Source organism: Melanotaenia boesemani, chromosome 11 (genome assembly GCF_017639745.1).
Source record: "Melanotaenia boesemani isolate fMelBoe1 chromosome 11, fMelBoe1.pri, whole genome shotgun sequence".
NCBI lineage: Eukaryota > Metazoa > Chordata > Actinopteri > Atheriniformes > Melanotaeniidae > Melanotaenia > Melanotaenia boesemani.
This window is the reverse complement of record NC_055692.1, coordinates 19,055,145-19,073,740: the sequence shown is the minus strand read 5'-3', so window position 1 is coordinate 19,073,740 and position 18,596 is coordinate 19,055,145. Positions and strand designations below refer to the sequence as shown.

General features: G+C 37.5%; 2 protein-coding genes across 2 annotated transcripts; one reads left to right on the top strand and one right to left on the bottom strand.

Moving 5' to 3' along the window:
• Window positions 1-2,342: 2,342 nt before the first annotated feature.
• iscu (iron-sulfur cluster assembly enzyme) lies at window positions 2,343-4,744 on the bottom strand. Its single transcript, XM_041998775.1, has 5 exons — window positions 4,529-4,744; window positions 4,267-4,380; window positions 4,070-4,180; window positions 3,897-3,975; window positions 2,343-2,906 (listed from the first exon to the last, which is right to left on the bottom strand). Exons 1-5 carry the CDS (start codon window positions 4,670-4,672, stop codon window positions 2,815-2,817), a joined length of 540 nt encoding a protein of 179 aa, XP_041854709.1. The 5' UTR covers window positions 4,673-4,744; the 3' UTR covers window positions 2,343-2,814.
• A 2-nt stretch (window positions 4,745-4,746) lies between these two features.
• Window positions 4,747-18,542, top strand: sart3 (spliceosome associated factor 3, U4/U6 recycling protein). Its single transcript, XM_041998773.1, has 20 exons — window positions 4,747-4,827; window positions 8,644-8,859; window positions 10,476-10,602; window positions 10,680-10,784; window positions 10,873-11,057; window positions 11,405-11,510; window positions 11,975-12,099; window positions 12,198-12,353; window positions 12,818-12,956; window positions 13,216-13,323; window positions 13,406-13,483; window positions 13,561-13,619; window positions 13,717-13,826; window positions 13,932-14,044; window positions 14,829-14,905; window positions 14,993-15,164; window positions 15,257-15,696; window positions 15,890-16,042; window positions 16,175-16,359; window positions 16,456-18,542. Exons 2-20 carry the CDS (start codon window positions 8,662-8,664, stop codon window positions 16,646-16,648), a joined length of 2,829 nt encoding a protein of 942 aa, XP_041854707.1. The 5' UTR covers window positions 4,747-4,827; window positions 8,644-8,661; the 3' UTR covers window positions 16,649-18,542.
• The last annotated feature ends 54 nt before the right edge of the window (window positions 18,543-18,596 follow it).

The window sequence follows — 18,596 nt, the reverse complement described above, 5'->3', positions numbered from 1 at the left end:
CATCTACCAGGATGATGAAGGTGAAATGAGGTGCGACGTTTCAGCAAGACAATGATCCCAAACACACCGCCAAGGAAACTGTCACTTGGTTTTAGAGAAAGAAAATAAAGTTGCTAGAATGGCCCAGCCAATCACCTGACTTGAATCCAATAGAAAATCTATGGAAAGGAACTAAAGATCAGAGTTCACAGAAAGGGCTCCTCTGGTAGAGGCAGAAAATCACAGCTGATCAATGCATGCAACTAGTTTCTCCATCCAGGAGGCGTCTTAAAGCTGGTATTACCAACAAAGGCTTTTGTACAAAGTATTAAATACATTTCAGTAAGCATGTTCAATACTTCTTTCCCCTGTGTCTTTTCATTTTATTACACATAATTTATGAACATCTAAGGTTTGATTCCTTTGCATGTGTAGACTGGTTGTTACTGAAATCTGGTGAAAATGTCAACAACACCTTTATAAATATATTTACTGAGAAAAATGTGACGTGTTTAAAGCTTATTTTACCCGCGCTACACATTATTTATCTCAGGGAAGAATTGCAAATTTCCATCTCTTAAAGTGATGGGAGGGAAATCCTCTGACTATTATGTGCAGTATCTCCTGCAAGCTAGATCTATGTGTTTTTTCTTTAGAACATTTAACTATCCAAACACTGTGGTATGTAGAAGTGTATTGCAACAAAACTTTGCCCTTCTTTACTGGGATATTTAAATGCTCTTTATATGTTTTAAATTGGTTTTTGAGAGATGGAGCAAAGTTTAAATTTGGCAGGATGAAATGATCACTTATAATCATCAGTGAAACCATTAATTCTGAATTAAAATACCTCAAGAGTCACTACTTTATGAAGTTGGAAACCCTAGTTTAGTTAAGTGAAGTGTCACTGTTTCCTCTGGATGTGTCTAATGTGCTTGTCTCTCCTCTTATTCGTTACAGTGAGTCATGCTTTGGTGCAGATGTGTCTTCCTTGCTCTCTGCATCTGTCCTCTAGCCTGCCTTGCAATGTCTCCCTGTCCCCCAGGCTGCTGCTGTACTCGTCCAGGATTTTTGGTTCTGTGTGAGTCTTTGGGTCTGAGGTCACTCCCTCGCTCTGTCCCTCTCAGCACCTCTGCTCTATCTGTGGCCAGAAACCAGCTTTGTAATGTGGACCACATGCTCTGGCGCTTCTCGGGTCTGCAGGAGCTCAGCCTCAGTAACAACCTGCTGGCCCGCTTCCCTCGTGGCCTGCCTCCAAGCCTGGAGTCCCTGCTGCTGCAAGAGAACCGCATCACTTATATCACCTCAGGCGCATTGAGACAGCTGAGAAACCTAACTCGCCTAGATTTGGAGGATAACCACATTCGTGCCATCCAGCCTGGGGCTCTGCTGAGTCTCAGTAAGCTGCAGGTCCTGACACTGAAGGGGAACAAGTTGACAAACCTCCCCCTGAATCTTCCACCATCGCTGACACATTTGGACCTCTCAGCAAACTGCATCTCCTCGTTGGACCTGCCCTCGCTGTCTACCTTGGTTAACCTGCAGGTTCTGAAGATCAACAGCAATTGCCTGCGCTGGATCCCAGAAAACACCTTTGACAGCCTGCCTCGTCTCAGATCTGTAGACCTCACCAACAACCTGTGGGTTTGTGAATGCGACATTTTGTATCTTTATCGTTGGCTCCTGAGTGGCAGACTGAAGATGGCTATGGACCTGGTGTGTAAAGAGCCTGACCATCTTGCTCACCGTCTGCTTCTGAACCTTTCTGTTTTGTCTATTTGTCCTCATGTCCTGAACCCACATGAAAGAACATACCAACTTGATCTCAACTATGCAGCAATGAAGCCAACTGATCAAATTTCATCTAAGAACAAGGATGATTTAGGAGATGGGTTTCAGAAATTATCAAAAGAAACTGTTTCTAGAACTCATAACATTCAAGATCTTCCCGAGACTCGTGTCTTGCATTACTCTTTAGAGACTCTCACATATGAGGAGTGTTTATCCCTAAATAAAACTCAATCAGCCAGCCCATCCCACTTAAAAAGTACTACTTCTCTCCCGGAGGGACAAGGATGCAGAGAAAACATAACAGCTACATACCCTAAGAGTAATGTAACCTCTGCTGAGGGGACACAATCTTGGCTGTCCACAAACAGAAATAAACTCTCACCTACTGTAAACCCACAGGTTTTCACTCAGAAATCTGCAGTGATTATCTCTCTGCTGGCTGTGTTGTGTGTACTAACAGCTCTCCTAATGCTGGCCGTGCTGCTTGTGCTTAAAAAGATACTTATGCATCAGCAGAGGGTGGCCCCGGCTGATGTTGGATCTGGTAGATGACAACAACACGCACACTGAAAATGTTTTGAATTGTTTAATTCAATAAGCATACAGTCTTATACAGATTTCTATAGTTTTTATATTTGAACTTTAGATGTTGACCTGAAGGCATTTTATATAATCAAGCCAAATAAAACCTCAAAGCGACCCCCCCAAAAAAAAGCATTAAAAAGAACTCAAATCAATTACTCATGCTTTATTAAAGATCTCATTTTAATGTGTAAAGAATAACTGAAAAGCAGGAAAAATGTTTGGCTCCCTTGTTAAAAATAAAGGATATGTTATTTGTATTCACCTTGAACTCCAGCTTCAGTATCAGAAGCAATGCTGATGATCTGAACCCGAATGAATCTGGAAACATTAACATCTAGCACCTGAGGCTTGTGTAAAGTCTATGTATGTATAAACTCATCTTTCACACGTCACTGTGCTGCTGAGAGGCTTTTGTAACCAAGCTATCAATAGAAAATGCCCTACTCAATTGTAAATATATCAGTTACTGGCTTTGGCACGGTCCTCCTTTTCGTCCTGTTGTTTCAGTCTATAGTCTGAAAGCGCTGCTTTAATGGCATCTTCTGCAAGCACTGAAAGAAAACAAGAGGGAGAGTTGTTTGAGACACCATGAGCATGAACAACATGAATGGACCAGGAGTTCCCTACATGAGATTTCTTCCTTCTCCCTCTGGAGGATGCACGATGGAAAAATCCCCAAATGATAAAAAAAAAAAGAAAAAAAAAAAAAAAAAAGAAAAAAAACATGATCACGTAATGTGCAAAAAATACAATATTTACAATCAATACCTGAAATACAGGTTTACTAATGACATTTTTTTAAAAACAGTTTTGGTTATGGGAGCAGAGTTTTATTTAATCTTCTGGTTCTGGACAGTGACACATTTCTATTGAGATGTTGTCTGATACTGGAACCTAACATAAGTTAAATACACTATAATGAAGTTTTATGCAAAGTTAAAAAATCCACTCCTAAAATGTATTTAAGATGTAGATTTAGTATTCGTTCTCTTACTTTATAACAACTTCATATGTATTATTCATGACTACTAGTGTTTTATATCTGGTAGAAAGTGTCCAGAAAAGACGGCACCTGAATAAAAAGCACATTCATAAAAATTTGTGTGGAAGTTAAGAAACTTCTGACACAAATTAACTGATGCCATGCAAGACTGGAAGATACAGTCCTCCTTTTGAAGATATTTCAATTTTAAAGCCATCTATATTAAATAAAAAAAAAAGAAAATGACATTTTTACTTCAGGATTTTGCTGCTTAACATGTAAAAAAATGTAGATCCATAGCACTTAAAAAGTCATTAACTGATCTGCGATACTGCCCAACAGTTAAATATGGTAAAAGAGATGTTTGACATGCTACTGTGGTGTTAGAAGTGGGGCAAAATACTCAAGTATACATACTTTCACAATCACATGTCAAAGGAACTAAAGTTGCTCTAGAAACTTTTACTTTGTTTTCTTTGTATATATAACTTATTATTTGTCATATACTTATGTATGTGGAAAATACAGAAAAATAGAACAACATATTCCTTGAACTTACTAGAGCAATGAAGCTTGACTGGTGGAAGGCAGAGTTCTTTGGCAATGTCTGTGTTCTTAATCTTCAGAGCTTCATCAATCTGAAGGATTAAAACACATTAATAATGACTCCACAAACATTCAAATCAAATAATCAATCCAAGGGTCATTTATTTAGACTGCATCTTAACCTACCGACTTTCCTTTTACCCACTCTGTTGCTAGAGAGCTGGAGGCAATGGCAGATCCGCAGCCGAATGTTTTGAATTTTGCATCCACTATTTTACCGTTTTCGTCTACTTGGATCTGGAGACAACATACAGATTAGCATTTTTAAAACATCTGGATGTGTAAAGCTATGAGATTTAGAACTGTTGAGTTGTAGAAATTACCTGAAGTTTCATTACATCACCACAGGCTGGTGCACCCACCAGTCCAGTCCCCACATTCTTGTTGCCCTTGTCCAGTGAACCAACATTTCTCGGGTTTTCATAATGGTCCACCACCTTCGAGATAGTTAAAAAAATAAGGATTACACGCATGCTACTACACTGTCTTAGAGGGTAAGCTAAAAGACACACAAAAATGAACTGTGCTCAAAGATAACGTGGATTAGTTGCAAGAACAGTTTGGAGACATTTTGTTGTCACTTACCTTTTTGTGATAAGAACAAAGTGCACTCAGCTCCGGTCTAAACAACCGTCTGCTGAATAATAAAAACAAGGACGCTGAGTTTCGTAAAGAGACCATCGCCATGTTTCTACACCCGACTGTGACCGGAAGTGACTGAATGAGCATGAGCGAGGACAGCCCCTTCTTGTTGCAAACAAATGAATAGTTTCATTTGTTGAAAGGAGCGCCCACTAGCGGTAGCCACTACACATTCGTTGTGAACGTTTAACCGTTTAGTGCGGCCCCGCCTCTCACCACAGTGCTTGCTAGGTTGTTACCAGGCAGACAACGAAAAATAGAAAAGGCCACCTTTATTTTGATCAATGTCTATGGTTATAATAACGAATTTAAAAATAAAGCTTTCCTCTATAAAATTACCAATATCATAGAAGAGTTAAAAACAATTTATATGACTGACCTTGTTGTAGTTGGAGGCGACTTTAACATGGTTGCCGATGAATGTTTAGACAGATGGCCCACAAAATATTCACAGAGTTGCCCAAACCCAATTATCAGCAACTTCATGAATGAAAATGGCCTGTTAGATGTGTGGAGAGACAGTTTTCCAAATACAAAACAATTTACATGGTTAAAACCCAATGGGAATTCGAAATCAAGAATTGACTTTTGGTTGGTGTCTACTTCCATCATGCAGCTTCAAATCCATACAAGTAACTCTATAAACCCCCTCAGTGATCATTGTGTAATTAGTTTGGTTATGTCCAGTCAGTCTCTATCAAGGAGAAGAAAGGACTACTGGAAGTTCAATTCATCCCTTTTGAGAAATGATGAGTTTTGCTCCAAAATTAAAGAACTAATCTCTGACACTAAGAATAATACCAACCTATCTCACATACAAAAGTGGGAATATCTGAAATTTCTAATCAGGAAAATCTCCATCACTTTCAGTAAAAGACTACAATTGGTAAACAAGGTAAAGGAAAACAATTTGATTAAATCCCTTCTCAACTATTACTCTAAAGTGAATTGGTCTGAAGAAGATAAAATAGTAATATCAAATTTACAGACTCAATTGGACCAGTTCTATTTAAATAAAGCCAAGGGTGCATTTATCAGATCACGGTCGAAATGGATAGAAGAAGGTGAAAAAAATTCCTCCTTTTTCTTTAGGCTTGAAAAACGAAGGCAAGAAAATAATACCATCTCGTGTTTATTAATTAATGGAGAGGAATGCATAAACTCAAAATCAATAACAAGAGAAATTTACAAATATTATAGTACAATGTATTCCTCTTCTTATAACGAACAACATTCCAAATATTTTTTTCAAACAATAGAAGATAAGATACCGAAAATTGATAATCATTTTAAAAAATCATGTGAAGAAAATCTGAAGCTGGCAGAATTAGATGAAGCTGCTAAAAATATTGCATCTGATCGTTCACCTGGTCCAGATGGTCTAACCGCTAATTTCTACAAGTATTTTTGGGAGGAAATAAGAGATTTATTATTTGATGCTATCACAGAAAGTATTACCCAAAAGGAATTGATGACAACAATGAAACAAGGTGTGATTAAATTGATCCCTAAACCAGAAAAAGATAAAAGATTGTTAAATAATTTTAGACCGATTACTCTTTTGAATACAGACTACAAAATCCTTACCACTGCATTAGCAATTAGATTAAAAAATGGTCTCCCAAAAATCATAAGTAACTCACAGTCAGGATTCATGAAAGGTAGATCAATTCATAATAATATTAGAATGGTTTTAGATTTAATAGATTACAGTGATCTGATCACAGATGATTCTTATATTTTATTTCTTGACTTTAAAAAAGCGTTTGACTCAATTGAACATCCTTTCATTTTTGATACATTAAAATATTTTGGATTCGGAGAATACTTTTTGGATATAATTAAAATGTTACACACAGATATTAATAGCTGTATTTCCCTCACTGAAGGTACTACCCACAGATTCAATATAAGAAGAGGCATTAGACAGGGATGTAGTCTATCTCCACTATTATTTATTATGGCTGCTGAACTGATGTCTATTCGGTTAAAAAACTCTGAAATTGAAGGTATCTCGATAGATGGAAATAAAATGCTCATCAGCCAACTGGCTGATGACACAACGTTGTTCCTGAAAAATAAGGTTCAGATACCGCTTGTTCTTCAGATGATAAGCTTGTTCTCTCAGGCTTCAGGCCTTACTCTTAATCTGGATAAATGTGAACTTCTAAGTGTTCATGACAGCTCGGACAAGATATTATATGGTATCCCTGTTAAAAAGGTAGTTCGTTATTTGGGCATATGGGTTTCCAAAAACCATGATACTAGTAACAGCAAAAACATCCAGAAGCCAATTGAAAAATCCAGAAAAATCCTAAATAGTTGGTTGCAAAGAGACTTAACATTATTTGGTAGATCACTATTAACAAAAACAGAACTTATTTCCAGACTCACTTACCCCGCCTATTCTCTACCCCTTTCTGCAAAAAATATTAAAGAAATTAACACCCTTATATTTAATTTTATTTGGAAAAACAAACATCATTATATCAAAAAAGGAGACATGATCAAAAATTATGAGCAGGGAGGAATTAATGCAATTGATTTTGAAACTATGAACGGTGTACTTAAATTAAATTGGCTTCAGTCATTTCTAAGATATAGCGAAGACATTTGGTTCTCTCTGCCAAAGTTTATTTTTAAAAAGTTAGGTGGCATTGATCTTTTATTGAAATGTGATTTTGAAGTTAATAAACTACCCATTAAACTCTCAGCCTTTCATCAGCAGGTATTGTTCTACTGGAAGATGATCTACAAACATAACTTTAGTCCACATAACATACCGTTATGGAACAATAGGGTGATCCTGAGAAGAAGAAAATCTATATTCATGGAGGGATGGATGGAAAAACAAATTTGGTCCATTTTTCATTTGTTGGACGATAATGGACATTTATTAAAAGTTGAAGATTTTTGCAGGAAACATAAAATGGTATGTACCCAGGAGGATTACAAAAATGTGGTTGATAACATTCCAACCGCCATGGTTAACTTAATTAGGAATAATTTAGCTCAGACCCAAATGCCCACACTGCATAAAATAAGAATTAATGACACAAACCTCCTAGATAAAAAGTGCAATAACCGGTTTCTAAGGAAAGTCTTAAATGACCAATTTTATCCAGGTTCCTCTAAAAGAACATATTATCTCAGAAATTATTTTAACAAACAAGAAATTCGGTCTATAAGAACAAAATTCTTTAAATTTCCAATCCCTCCTAAATGTAAAGAAATCCATTTTAAAATTTTAAATGATATTTATCCTTCACAGGAATACATTAAGAAAATATTCAAATTTGAACTGGATGGATGTTGTTTCTGTAAAGCATCGCCGGAATCAACAGAACATCTTTTCTTTGAATGCAAGGTTGTAAATGATCTTTGGCTGAAAATACACAATTGGTTGATGTCCAAATCTCTTCAAATAGATTCCCTTTCCTTCAAGAGCATCAAATATGGGATATCAATAAAAGACAAAAAGATCGAATATTTAGTTAATAATATTATATTGCTAGTTAAGTTTTATATTCATAAATGTCGCTTCATGAAGTCTCCCCCATCGGAAAAAGCTTTTAATAATGATTTTCTACTGCTATGTAAGTCATTAAAAAACATTAATACACCTTCCGCTAGTAAGCTTTTCTCAACAATATCAGAATTTAATATGCACAAACCCCCGGGTTCTTGCCAATAATTACATTTCATTTTCATTCTCTCTTTTTTCTTAACTCCCTTTTTTTTTTTTTTTTTTTTTTCTCTCTCTCGAGTTATGGGTCTATTTTAAATATATCTGATTCCCTGGTTGTCCTATTGGTATACAGTTCATATTCATCTCCTACATCTGTATCTAAAGCATTCTTAGTTAAGGAGAATTATGTTATTCTGTCAGATGGTATTTCATGTGATTATGTTGTAGGTGAAAATGTCTTTCACCAATGTCCTAATACTCTGTAATGTTCTTCCATTATGTTTAATAAATAAATTAAAAACAAAAAAAAAAAAAAAAAAAAAAAAAAAAAAAAAAAAAAAAAAAAAAAAAAAAAAAAAAAAAAAACCAGGCAGACAACGTTTCCAACATGGCAGCGCCGAGCAACGCAGAGCAAACGCAGTTGCAAGATATGGAAGAAGAAGAAGCAGGGATGGAAGAGAGAGAGATGGAATCCGATGAAGAGGAAGAGGAGGGCATGGGTGTAGAAAATTCAGACGACGAGGATGACGATTCGTCGGAGGATGAGAAAGAAAATGAAGCTGAAATCCAGCGGTTGGAGGAGCAGGTAATTAGCCAACAATCAGTAATGCCAAGCTTGGTTAACCCAAGTTAGCAGAGGAGCTAACGGGAATGAATGGATAGTAAAACAGCGAGCTAGAAGTCAGCTGATTCAACAATGTGAGCTGCTCAGTCCTGATTTTTTTTTTATAGAAAGTGTGCATGGTTGTGATAGCGACTGCAAAGCAAAACGGTTATTTAATCGCACATTATACGACGTCATTCACGTAGCCATCGTGATTAGCTCTGGCTAATTTGTGATGCTAACGGCTCATCTGGCGTCACGCGCCTTTTTACTATAACCGATCCTGATGGCATCACAACTTTAAGTGACATCAGATGGTACACGTGGGAATAGAAATAATACATTACCCTAGCTTCATTGGGTCTTCTTTGTAACTTATAAACAGTTTCTTCATATCTCGTCACAGTTGACTCCTAACTTTAATGCAGTGCTGCCTATGATGCACTTTAGTTAGGTCAGTAGTTGTACACATGATTACAACTCATGCACTCCACACAAACACTGCTGCAGGAAAGAACTATTCATTCGGAAGCTGAAGTTTATAATTAATCTGTATTGAATTGATAATTACAATGTAATGTAATGTATTAATGGCGACTGACATGTCGGGTTATCCATGACACACCTGTTTGTTTGCGTGCATGTTTGCTTACCTTAGATTACTCTCACATGGTCAGTCCTATATATTGTTGTTTAACCATTATCGTTTTGGAATATAGAAATAAATATTTTTTCAGGATGCAGTTAGTGGATGTTTCCTGCTAAGTATAGTTTCATGGCAACGTGTTTTGATAAAAAAAAAAATACTTGGGCAAAAATATGACAGCAAATGTTCTACATACATTTTTCTTGAACTTTGCTACTTCTCTCATAAATCTTAGCAGAATTAACTTATTGGATCAACAACTAGAAACACTCAGAACAAAGACCACCAAGCCATTGTATTTTTATTTTATTTAATTTTTTTGCCAGTGATTGCAGGTATTATTTTTGAGTTAGAAACTCAAATGGTAAAATTATCCCTATCTCCCCATAGTGAAGAATTCCTTAAAAATCCCTGGATCCAGGCTGTGATCCAGATCACCCCCAAAATCTAATAACTTTTTCCATATTCCATTTCTGATATTCCCTAAAATAAATTATTCAAAACCCATACATAACTTTTTGAGTTATCTTGCAGACAGACAAACCAATTCTGCAGAAACCTCCACCATGACCTCCGTCTTGGTGAAAGTAATAATCAAAAATACTAATTTTCTATTATAGTGTAAACTATTTGCAAAACAGCTCAATAGTTTTGGCTATTTGGATTTTTCTCCCACATCCTAATAATGCAAAACATCTTGAGCGACATCTCTGTTCCTAAAAGGCATTTAGAGGAAAGGCGAGCGAGGAAGGAGGAGGCTTGCTGAAGGAGCTATAAGCCAGGATGTACAGATGTATTCTTGGTAGAAATGTTGACATCTGATGTCTTAAGGATTTTTTTTTTATTGAAGTAATAGATAACTGGTTAATGATCAGAGAATCGGTTAATTCAAATATATTCAATTGTATTGTTTAACCTGTCACTCTCGTATTTCTGTGTGCATTGTTTTTAGCTGTCGATCAATGCTTTCGACTACAACTGCCACGTGGATCTTATCAAACTGCTTAAGCAGGAGGGAGAACTTTTCCGTCTGCGAAAGGCAAGGCAGAAGATGAGCGAACTTTTCCCTCTCACCGAAGGTTGGTTTATGTCTAATAACGTTCTGGTGTAGACCCGTCTCATTTATTTACAACTGAAAAATAAAAAAATCTTCCAGAGATCTGGCTGGACTGGCTTAAGGATGAGATCCGTCTGACAGAAGAGGAGTCAAACCGGGAGAAAGTATATGAGCTATTTGAGAGAGCTGTAAAAGACTACATCTGTAAGTGTACAATCCCGCTGCTACTGCCTTTTATCTTATCTTCAGTTATAACACGGTCTCATCCTTAATTCTGTGTCTTATTACTCAGGTCCAGATATCTGGCTGGAATACGCCCAATACTCGATTGGTGGCATGGGGTCACCAGGTGGGATAGACAAGGTGAGAGCTGTCTTTGAGAGAGCAGTGACAGCTGTAGGGCTTCACATGACCAAGGGACAGACGCTGTGGGAGGCATACAGAGAGTTTGAGAATGCTATTCTCTCCACAGTGCAGGTTTGTGTTTCTGTCATCTGGAGAGATCTGCAAGCACATAAATTCTGATTTTATTATTGCTTTCTTTATAGTCATATGCAAGAGAAGTATTTATGTTGATCAAGGCTGTTTGATAAGAATTGAGCTGTTAGATTAAAGTAATTTCTATTGCAGGATCAGGGATAAATGTGCAGTTGCAGGCAGTATTATACAATTTTAATACTCAGTCAAGGCATGCTTTTGAATAAAAAAAATATTACTCACTTCAGAATAAATCCAAATGCTGTAACAGCTGAAATGAATTAATTTTATTTTTGATGGAATGAGTCAAATTTCAGCACCATTTTCTCTGCTGCTTGTGCTCTCAGCCTCCCCCTGGCAGGATTCCCGGCCGTGAGGAGCAGGAGCTGCTGAACGCTCAGCTTGAGCGAATCCATACACTGTTTCGCCGCCAGCTGGCGGTTCCGTTAATGGGTAAGCCTGGTGACTCCTCTTTCCCAGATGGATTTCTGTAAAAGTGGGCCAGGTTCCTTTTGTGAGACCCACCTGAAAACCCACAAATTACACCATTAAAGGAAAAAAGATAATGGTTATAATAAAGATAAATAAGAAAATGTGCCAATTTGGGAGAAAGTGGGAGGGTGGTGAGTGATATGGTGGTGAAGTTTCATTCTGAAATGCCATGCAGATTTAGAAATGATGCACTAGTGATCAGGCCCTGGCCATGCTTTAAGATAGCCAGAAGGCACACTGGTGTGTTGGTTTATTTATTATTTTTTAAAGCTCTGCAGAATAGATAACAGACATGTTTGAAACCATTTCTTATCTTTACTCCTCCCTTGTTATTTTTAATGTTACTCTTATAATCTGATATGTAAAAATGGTGGGAAAAGTCACGTTTCTTAGTTATGAAATGATGGAACCCTTCTGTTTCGTAGAGATGGAAACCACATATGCAGAGTATGAAGAGTGGGCTGAACACGGAGTTCCTGAAACAGTCATACATCTGTACAAAAAGGCTTTGCAGCAGATGGAGAAATGCAAACCTTTTGAAGAAGCACTGGTAACTGTCTTGAATTCATAATATCTCATTCATTTACCCTCTTAAATGAGAGAATAATATGCAATACATCCCGTCTACTTGCACTTTTCTTGTCGCAGCTGGTAGCAGAACCTCCTAAACTGGCAGAATATCAGGCCCTCATCGACTTTGAGCTAAAGGAGGGCGACCCAGCCCGGATCCAGATAACCTTTGAGCGGGCTCTGGCAGAGAACTGCCTGGTACCAGACATGTGGGCAAAATGCACCACATATTTTGTGAGTATTGGTCAGTGTTTGGCATGGTGCCGTCTTTCCAGTCAGACTTACATTTTTTTTTCGCTGAGGAAAATTTTCTTTTGCAATTAACTCTCAGCCTGATTGCTCTTATTTAGCTTCTAAAGCTTGGCAGCTCTGCCAGCAGGAATTAAATGATTGTTGAATGGAAATAATAATAATAATAATATATAATAATAATAATAATAATAATAATAATAATAATAATAAAAACTCTTTAAAAAAGTTTTCTCAAACTCTTTATACTAACTCTGAGGGTTTGACTTGCTTTTTTTCTGTGCATTTGTTTGTAGATATTTGCAACTTTATTGGTGGGCATTGAGACACTTGACAATGATGGAAATGTGTTTGTTTATAAAAGCGACTTTTTAAATCTTCAGTAAGAAACGACAGGCTGTCTGAAATATTTAAGACATTTTATTAACTGTTGTCCCTCGGCTTTGCAGGACCGTCAGCTGAAGATCAAAGACTTAGTCCTTTCCACTCATGAACGCGCTGTCAGGAACTGTCCCTGGACCATGAGTCTGTGGAAGAAGTACCTGCTGGCTCTGGAGAGACATGGAGCTGACCATCATACTGTGTCAGGTAACAGCTGGAGTACAACATTAAATGCTCCACACAAGAATTCAGCTGTTATTTTCTTTAAGTGTTTTTATTTCTGAAATAAATATTACTGAAGTAGATCAATGTGTTACAGTAGGATATAAAATATAGATGAAATACTGAAGAAAATTAACTCCTTCTTTTACTACTTCTTCTCTTTAGCTCTGTGTTGTGGAAATATCCCTTACCCTTATAATCACATGTTGGATTGTGTTTGATTTTTGTCATTGTGCTGTAACAGATGTTTTTGAGAAGGCGTTGAATGCTGGCTTCATTCAAGCGACAGATTATGTGGAAATTTGGCAGGCATACCTTGACTACCTGAGGAGGCGTGTAGATTTCAGTAAAGGTAAGAGGAGTTCAGGTTGTTTTTGTTATATTTTAAATAATAATGAAAAAAACAAAAATTTATTTATTTTTTTTTCCCACAGAATCAAGTAAAGAGTTGGAAGAGTTACGAGGAGCCTTTTCTCGATCTCTAGACTACATGAAACAAGATGTTGAAGAAAGTAGGTAGATTTCCCTTTGAGTTGATCGTTAGGGAGTCTTGGTTTGGTTTTCATATTATTCATTGTCTCATCTGCAGGGTTTGGTGAAAGCGGAGATCCTTCTTGTGTCATCATGCAGATTTGGGCAAGGATAGAAGTAAGCAAATTTACCATGAAGACTATTTTTAAACACTGGGGTAGTTGTGTAGTATGAACATTACATATTGTAAAATATATTGTTGTTTTCCATCCAGGCCCTCCACTGCAAGAACATGCAAAAAGCCAGAGAGCTGTGGGATAATATCATGACCAAAGGGAACGCCAAATATGCCAACATGTGGTTGGAATACTACAACCTTGAAAGGTCTGCCTGCTCATCTCTAAGAGTAGGAACATTCATACAAATTAAGTGACTAATCTAAAAAACATTATCTTGTTTTTGTTTTTTCTTTCTATTTTAACTCCATAGATCTTATGGGGATCCTACTCACTGCCGAAAGGCTCTCCACAGAGCGGTGCAGTGCACCTCAGACTACCCTGAACATGTCTGCGAGGTCCTGCTCACCTTTGAGAGGGTAGAAGGTAAGTCTCACCTAAAAACTGCAAGAGGACATAAAAAAAAATAAAGATGTGAATTTTTCTTTGTCTCAAAATTTTCTTTTGCACTGCACTTTTTTTTAAAATTTATTTATTTTTATTTATTTCCCAAGCACCTAGTCGGCCATGCTAACAATCAGTAGTCATTTAATCATTAAAATACTGAAAAAAGTAAATGTTTTTCCATATGTCAGTAAAACAAAGTGGTATCAACTTAGTAATAGAATTTGAAAGACAGATTAAGTTAAACCATGTTACTTAAATTAGACTTAAATAGCAATAAATAACCTCTTCAGTAAAAATGTCTACTCATTGGCCTATAAATACAAAGTGTTAAACACAGCAAATGATTTATAGTCTGTCAGTTTAAATAAGATGTAATGTTATTTAGCAGTTCAGTCATACTGGTTTTATATGAATTAATTGTGACACCTGACACATGTGGTTTGTGTTTAGTGTTGAGGTGCTCTGATCTTCAGCTTTGCTTCAGCTTTATCAGTCTAAAAAGTCTGCTCGTATTTACTACCACTACTAACCTGCCACTGACTCCACCTCTGTCCTAACGCTGTCTTGCTGCTCCTTAAAAGCATCAGTGACTACAGCTACTGTGTAATTGTATTTAATCGTAATGGGCTCCACCCGGTGATGCAACACGGTACTGCAGAATATCTTCATTACAGTCCAACAGCTGCACAGCTCCCGTCTTCTGCCTTCATAATGAAGTTATTATCATTAACATTTTATCTTTAACTTCTCTGCCCTCATGCAGGTTCTTTAGAGGATTGGGACGCAGCAGTGCAGAAGACAGAGACACGGCTAAACAGGATTAATGAGCAGCGAACAAAGGTAAGAGGACACATCAGCACTGTACTGGGCAGGTGTATCGTTTGCCTACATTTGGCTAATTGTTACTTTGTTCTGCCCATCTGTTAGGCAGCTGAGAAGGAGGCCAACCTAGCTCGCCAAGAAGAGGAGAGAGTTGAGCGGCGGCGGAAAGCCAAGGCAGAAAAGAAGACTCAGAAGAAGACTGTAAAAGGAACACGAGCTGGAGAGAAGAGGAAAGCTGAAGAAGATGATTGTCAGGATGAATGGAACGAGGACTTTGGTAAAACAGTTTGAGAGTGAGATATTTTCATATTTAGGCAAAATTGGCATGGTTTCTAACTTCTTTCTCCCTTTTGTTTGTTACATATTAAGCGCCTAAAAGGCACAGAGGAAATGTTGACAATACCACAGATGAGCACATGGAGACTGAGACTGGACTCCTTGGGAGGAATGCTTCTCCTGGAAGTAAGCCTACTGCTTCTGGCACCAAAAAAGCAGTGATCGCAGCCCAGAGGCAGAATGATGACAAACCAGAGCTTCGTGATGACAGCACCAGTGTGTTTATCAGCAACCTGATGTACACCCTGCAGGAGCCAGAGGCAAAGCTAAGGACACTGTTTGAGACCTGCGGTCCTATCAAACAGATTCGCCCAATCTTCAGCAACAAAGGAACCTTCAGAGGTTACTGCTACGTGCAGTTTGAATCACCAGTATCGGTCTCTGAAGCCCTGAAGTTGGACAGACGGGAGATGGAGGGCAGGCCCATGTTTGTGTCACCTTGTGTGGACAAAAACAAAAATCCTGAATTTAAGGTTAGTAGACAGTATGTCTGCAGCTTCAAAGTTGTTTTTTTTTTCCCCTAATTCATTTCTTTTTAATTGGTTTCCTCAAGATTTTAAAAGTATTAAAATTTAGATTGACTCTTAAACAAGTAGCTTAATTCATGTCGTTGTGCAAAAATCTAGACAGTGGACATAACTAGTGATATCCTCACACCTCTTTCAGGTATTCAAATATAACACATCACTGGAGAAACACAAAATCTTCATCTCTGGGCTGCCGTTCTCATGCACTAAAGAGCAGTTGGAGGAAATCTGCAAGACTCACGGCACCGTCAAAGATGTTCGTCTTGTCACATATCGCTCAGGAAAACCCAAGGTGAGGCGTCCAGATATTTGGTTAATTCCTTAAAAGCCAAAGTTATCCGCTTTGACCCTTCAGCAACTTGACAAAGTCATGAAATAGCCTGTTATTGATACATTAACTCTCTCTTGCTGTGTTGCTCTGCAGGGTCTGGCATATGTTGAGTTTGCAGATGAAATCCAAGCCTCTCAGGCAGTCATGAAAATGGATGGCACGGATGTGGAAGGCAACAAAATCTCTGTTGCTATAAGCAACCCTCCTCGTAGAAGCCAAATGGAAAAGCCTGGTACCAGCAGGCCTATGACAGACATGCCTCGTCAAGTCTATGGCTCGTAAGTTTACCCTGTGCTCTTTCAGAATCTGGCACGCAGCTGTTTTAACACCAGAAGCAGTTAGTAAAAAATATCTTTTAAAACAAATTGTTTCAGGAGAGGAAGAGGCCGCACCCAGCTCTCCTTACTCCCTCGTTCTTTGCACCGACAAACAGCGCCCGTAGGCAAAGTGGAGAACGGGACCGCAGCTGAGCGAGATCAGGTGACGGACAGCGCCGCAGGGAATGCAACAGGAGAGCCGAGACCTTTGTCAAATTCAGACTTTGCCAGGATGCTTCTCAACAAGTGAAAGAAGATGAGCAGAGTTATGACAGCCTTCACACTGAAAGCCATCTTGTGTCCTTACAAATTATTGTTGGTGATTATTCTGTAATTGGTTACCTGATTGTCCCTTTAATGTCAGTCACTTCCTCATCGTTCGTTCTGCGAGATTGCCTTAATCGCTTCTGAATTGCATCACAAACTCCCCACAGCTGAGATTTTCCCTCCGTGTGACAGATTGTTTTTGTTGACTATGTTTAAAGGTGGCTGACAGGATATTTTATTAAAAAAAAAAAGTGTATCATATTTCTGTGTAAATATACTGTATGTAAAGTTGTTAGCCTTTTGTTCCAAGTTCTCTGCTTTTGTTGTGGATTGCTAAAGGGATCTGACTGAAGATTATTGGAGTGTTTTTTTTTTTTAATATTCAAAGCAGCCAAACTTGTGAATGTTTTAAAAAGCTATATGCAAACGTTAAGATATGGTGTAATATAGTTGGTATGTACATAAAGTGGATGTGATACAGTGACATTCTCCAGATGTTTTAAGGACCTAGGACTTTTGTGGTATAACTTATTTAGAGGTCTGAGGACACGGCTAAAAAAAACTAGCCATGTTTGTTTTTTCTGAAGGTCTCATACAGCTAATTCATTAGTTTTGCTTAACAGCCTCTCTAAGTCACCATCTGATATCAGTCATCAGTATTATGTTACTACATAGTACACTGAAAGTTTCTATTAGTATTGGTTAACTGGCTTTTTCTTTATGGTTATTTACAATATGAGAGCTGCCCTCGTGTCACACTGATGATTTTCCGATTTTATTTAAAGAATTATTCCAAATCTACTGTCGTATTGGTTATTTGTTTCCATAATTTGAATTATTGCTATGTCTCTTCTGGAGCAAAACGTGCACAAATAATTCTGCCCTGCTTTCAGTTTGATTTGTGTGTCATGGCCCAAAGGACACTGAAGGTGTCTTAAGTGGGATTCTACTGATCCTGTAGATGCGTGTTTGAGTATTTTGGTGGCTAGACACAATTCCTTGCTGGTGTGTCTGTGTTTTTGTTTAGTGCTCTATAAAGTCCACTTGTTAGTCCAACAATCTGTGAATCAAAGTGTTTTCATCATTAACTTTGAGCCAGAATGTCAAGTATATCTCCAGTGTCTGTAAATGGAGAACTTTTGTTAAGGTTGATTTTATTACCTGAGCAGTTAATTGGGAAAATAGTCTTGAAATAAATTGATGATACAACATAGTTGCTATATGCAGCCATTCACAAGTTCAATAAAATACAAGTGTGATACATGGTTTAAAGGTGAATCTAAACAATTGTTTTCTTTTTGGTATTTGGAGCGGTGTCTTTCATGTCATTCTTCTGAAAAAAAAGTGTTAAATGAGCTTTTCAGTAAAGCTAAGAAATGAAGCTACTGTTGTCATATGTGTACCTTTAGGTCTGTTCTCTTTGAAACAAGAGAAACGAATCTATGCAGTTTTGTTCCATGTTTTCCCATATGAGGGGATGAAGAGTTGTCCAGTCATCAGTCTGTAAATAGTGTTCAGAGATAAAAGTTTCAAATAGGTCACCATAGTTTGTAATTAATAAATCCAAATTCAGATTTTCAGAACAGATCGTATATATTACTCTCACCGCAGTGCCCTAACCTCAAATCTAAAAGTCTCTAGAAGTCATTAGTTTTATGTCCAGTGCAAAGTTATATCATCTGCTGTTTTTGTATCATTTCTATGGTTGATGTTTTAAATTTGGAATATAGGTAAAGATTTTTTTTTTTGAATATTAGTATGTATTTAGCCGTTTTTAATCTCTCCTTTTCTACCTTTGTGACTTTGGTTCCTCAAAAATGAGCCCCATTCTCCCTGTTTTGGTCTTGATTTAATAAAATCCTGTATGTCATAGCTGATCCCAGTTTATTGTTCAGCTTTGTTCATTGTCAAAAATATAATAACCGTAAAAT

Coding starts and splice junctions, on each gene's coding strand:
- sart3 (XM_041998773.1), top strand. CDS start 8,662: ATGGCAGCGCCGAGCAACGCAGAGCAAACGCAGTTGCAAGATATGGAA. Junction 11,511..11,974: donor GCTGGCGGTTCCGTTAATGG/GTAAGCCTGGTG, acceptor TCTGTTTCGTAG/AGATGGAAACCACATATGCA. Junction 12,957..13,215: donor TGACCATCATACTGTGTCAG/GTAACAGCTGGA, acceptor GTGCTGTAACAG/ATGTTTTTGAGAAGGCGTTG.
- iscu (XM_041998775.1), bottom strand. CDS start 4,672: ATGCTCATTCAGTCACTTCCGGTCACAGTCGGGTGTAGAAACATGGCG. Junction 4,381..4,528: donor TTTGTTCTTATCACAAAAAG/GTAAGTGACAAC, acceptor ACTATCTCGAAG/GTGGTGGACCATTATGAAAA. Junction 4,181..4,266: donor GTGATGTAATGAAACTTCAG/GTAATTTCTACA, acceptor TGTTGTCTCCAG/ATCCAAGTAGACGAAAACGG.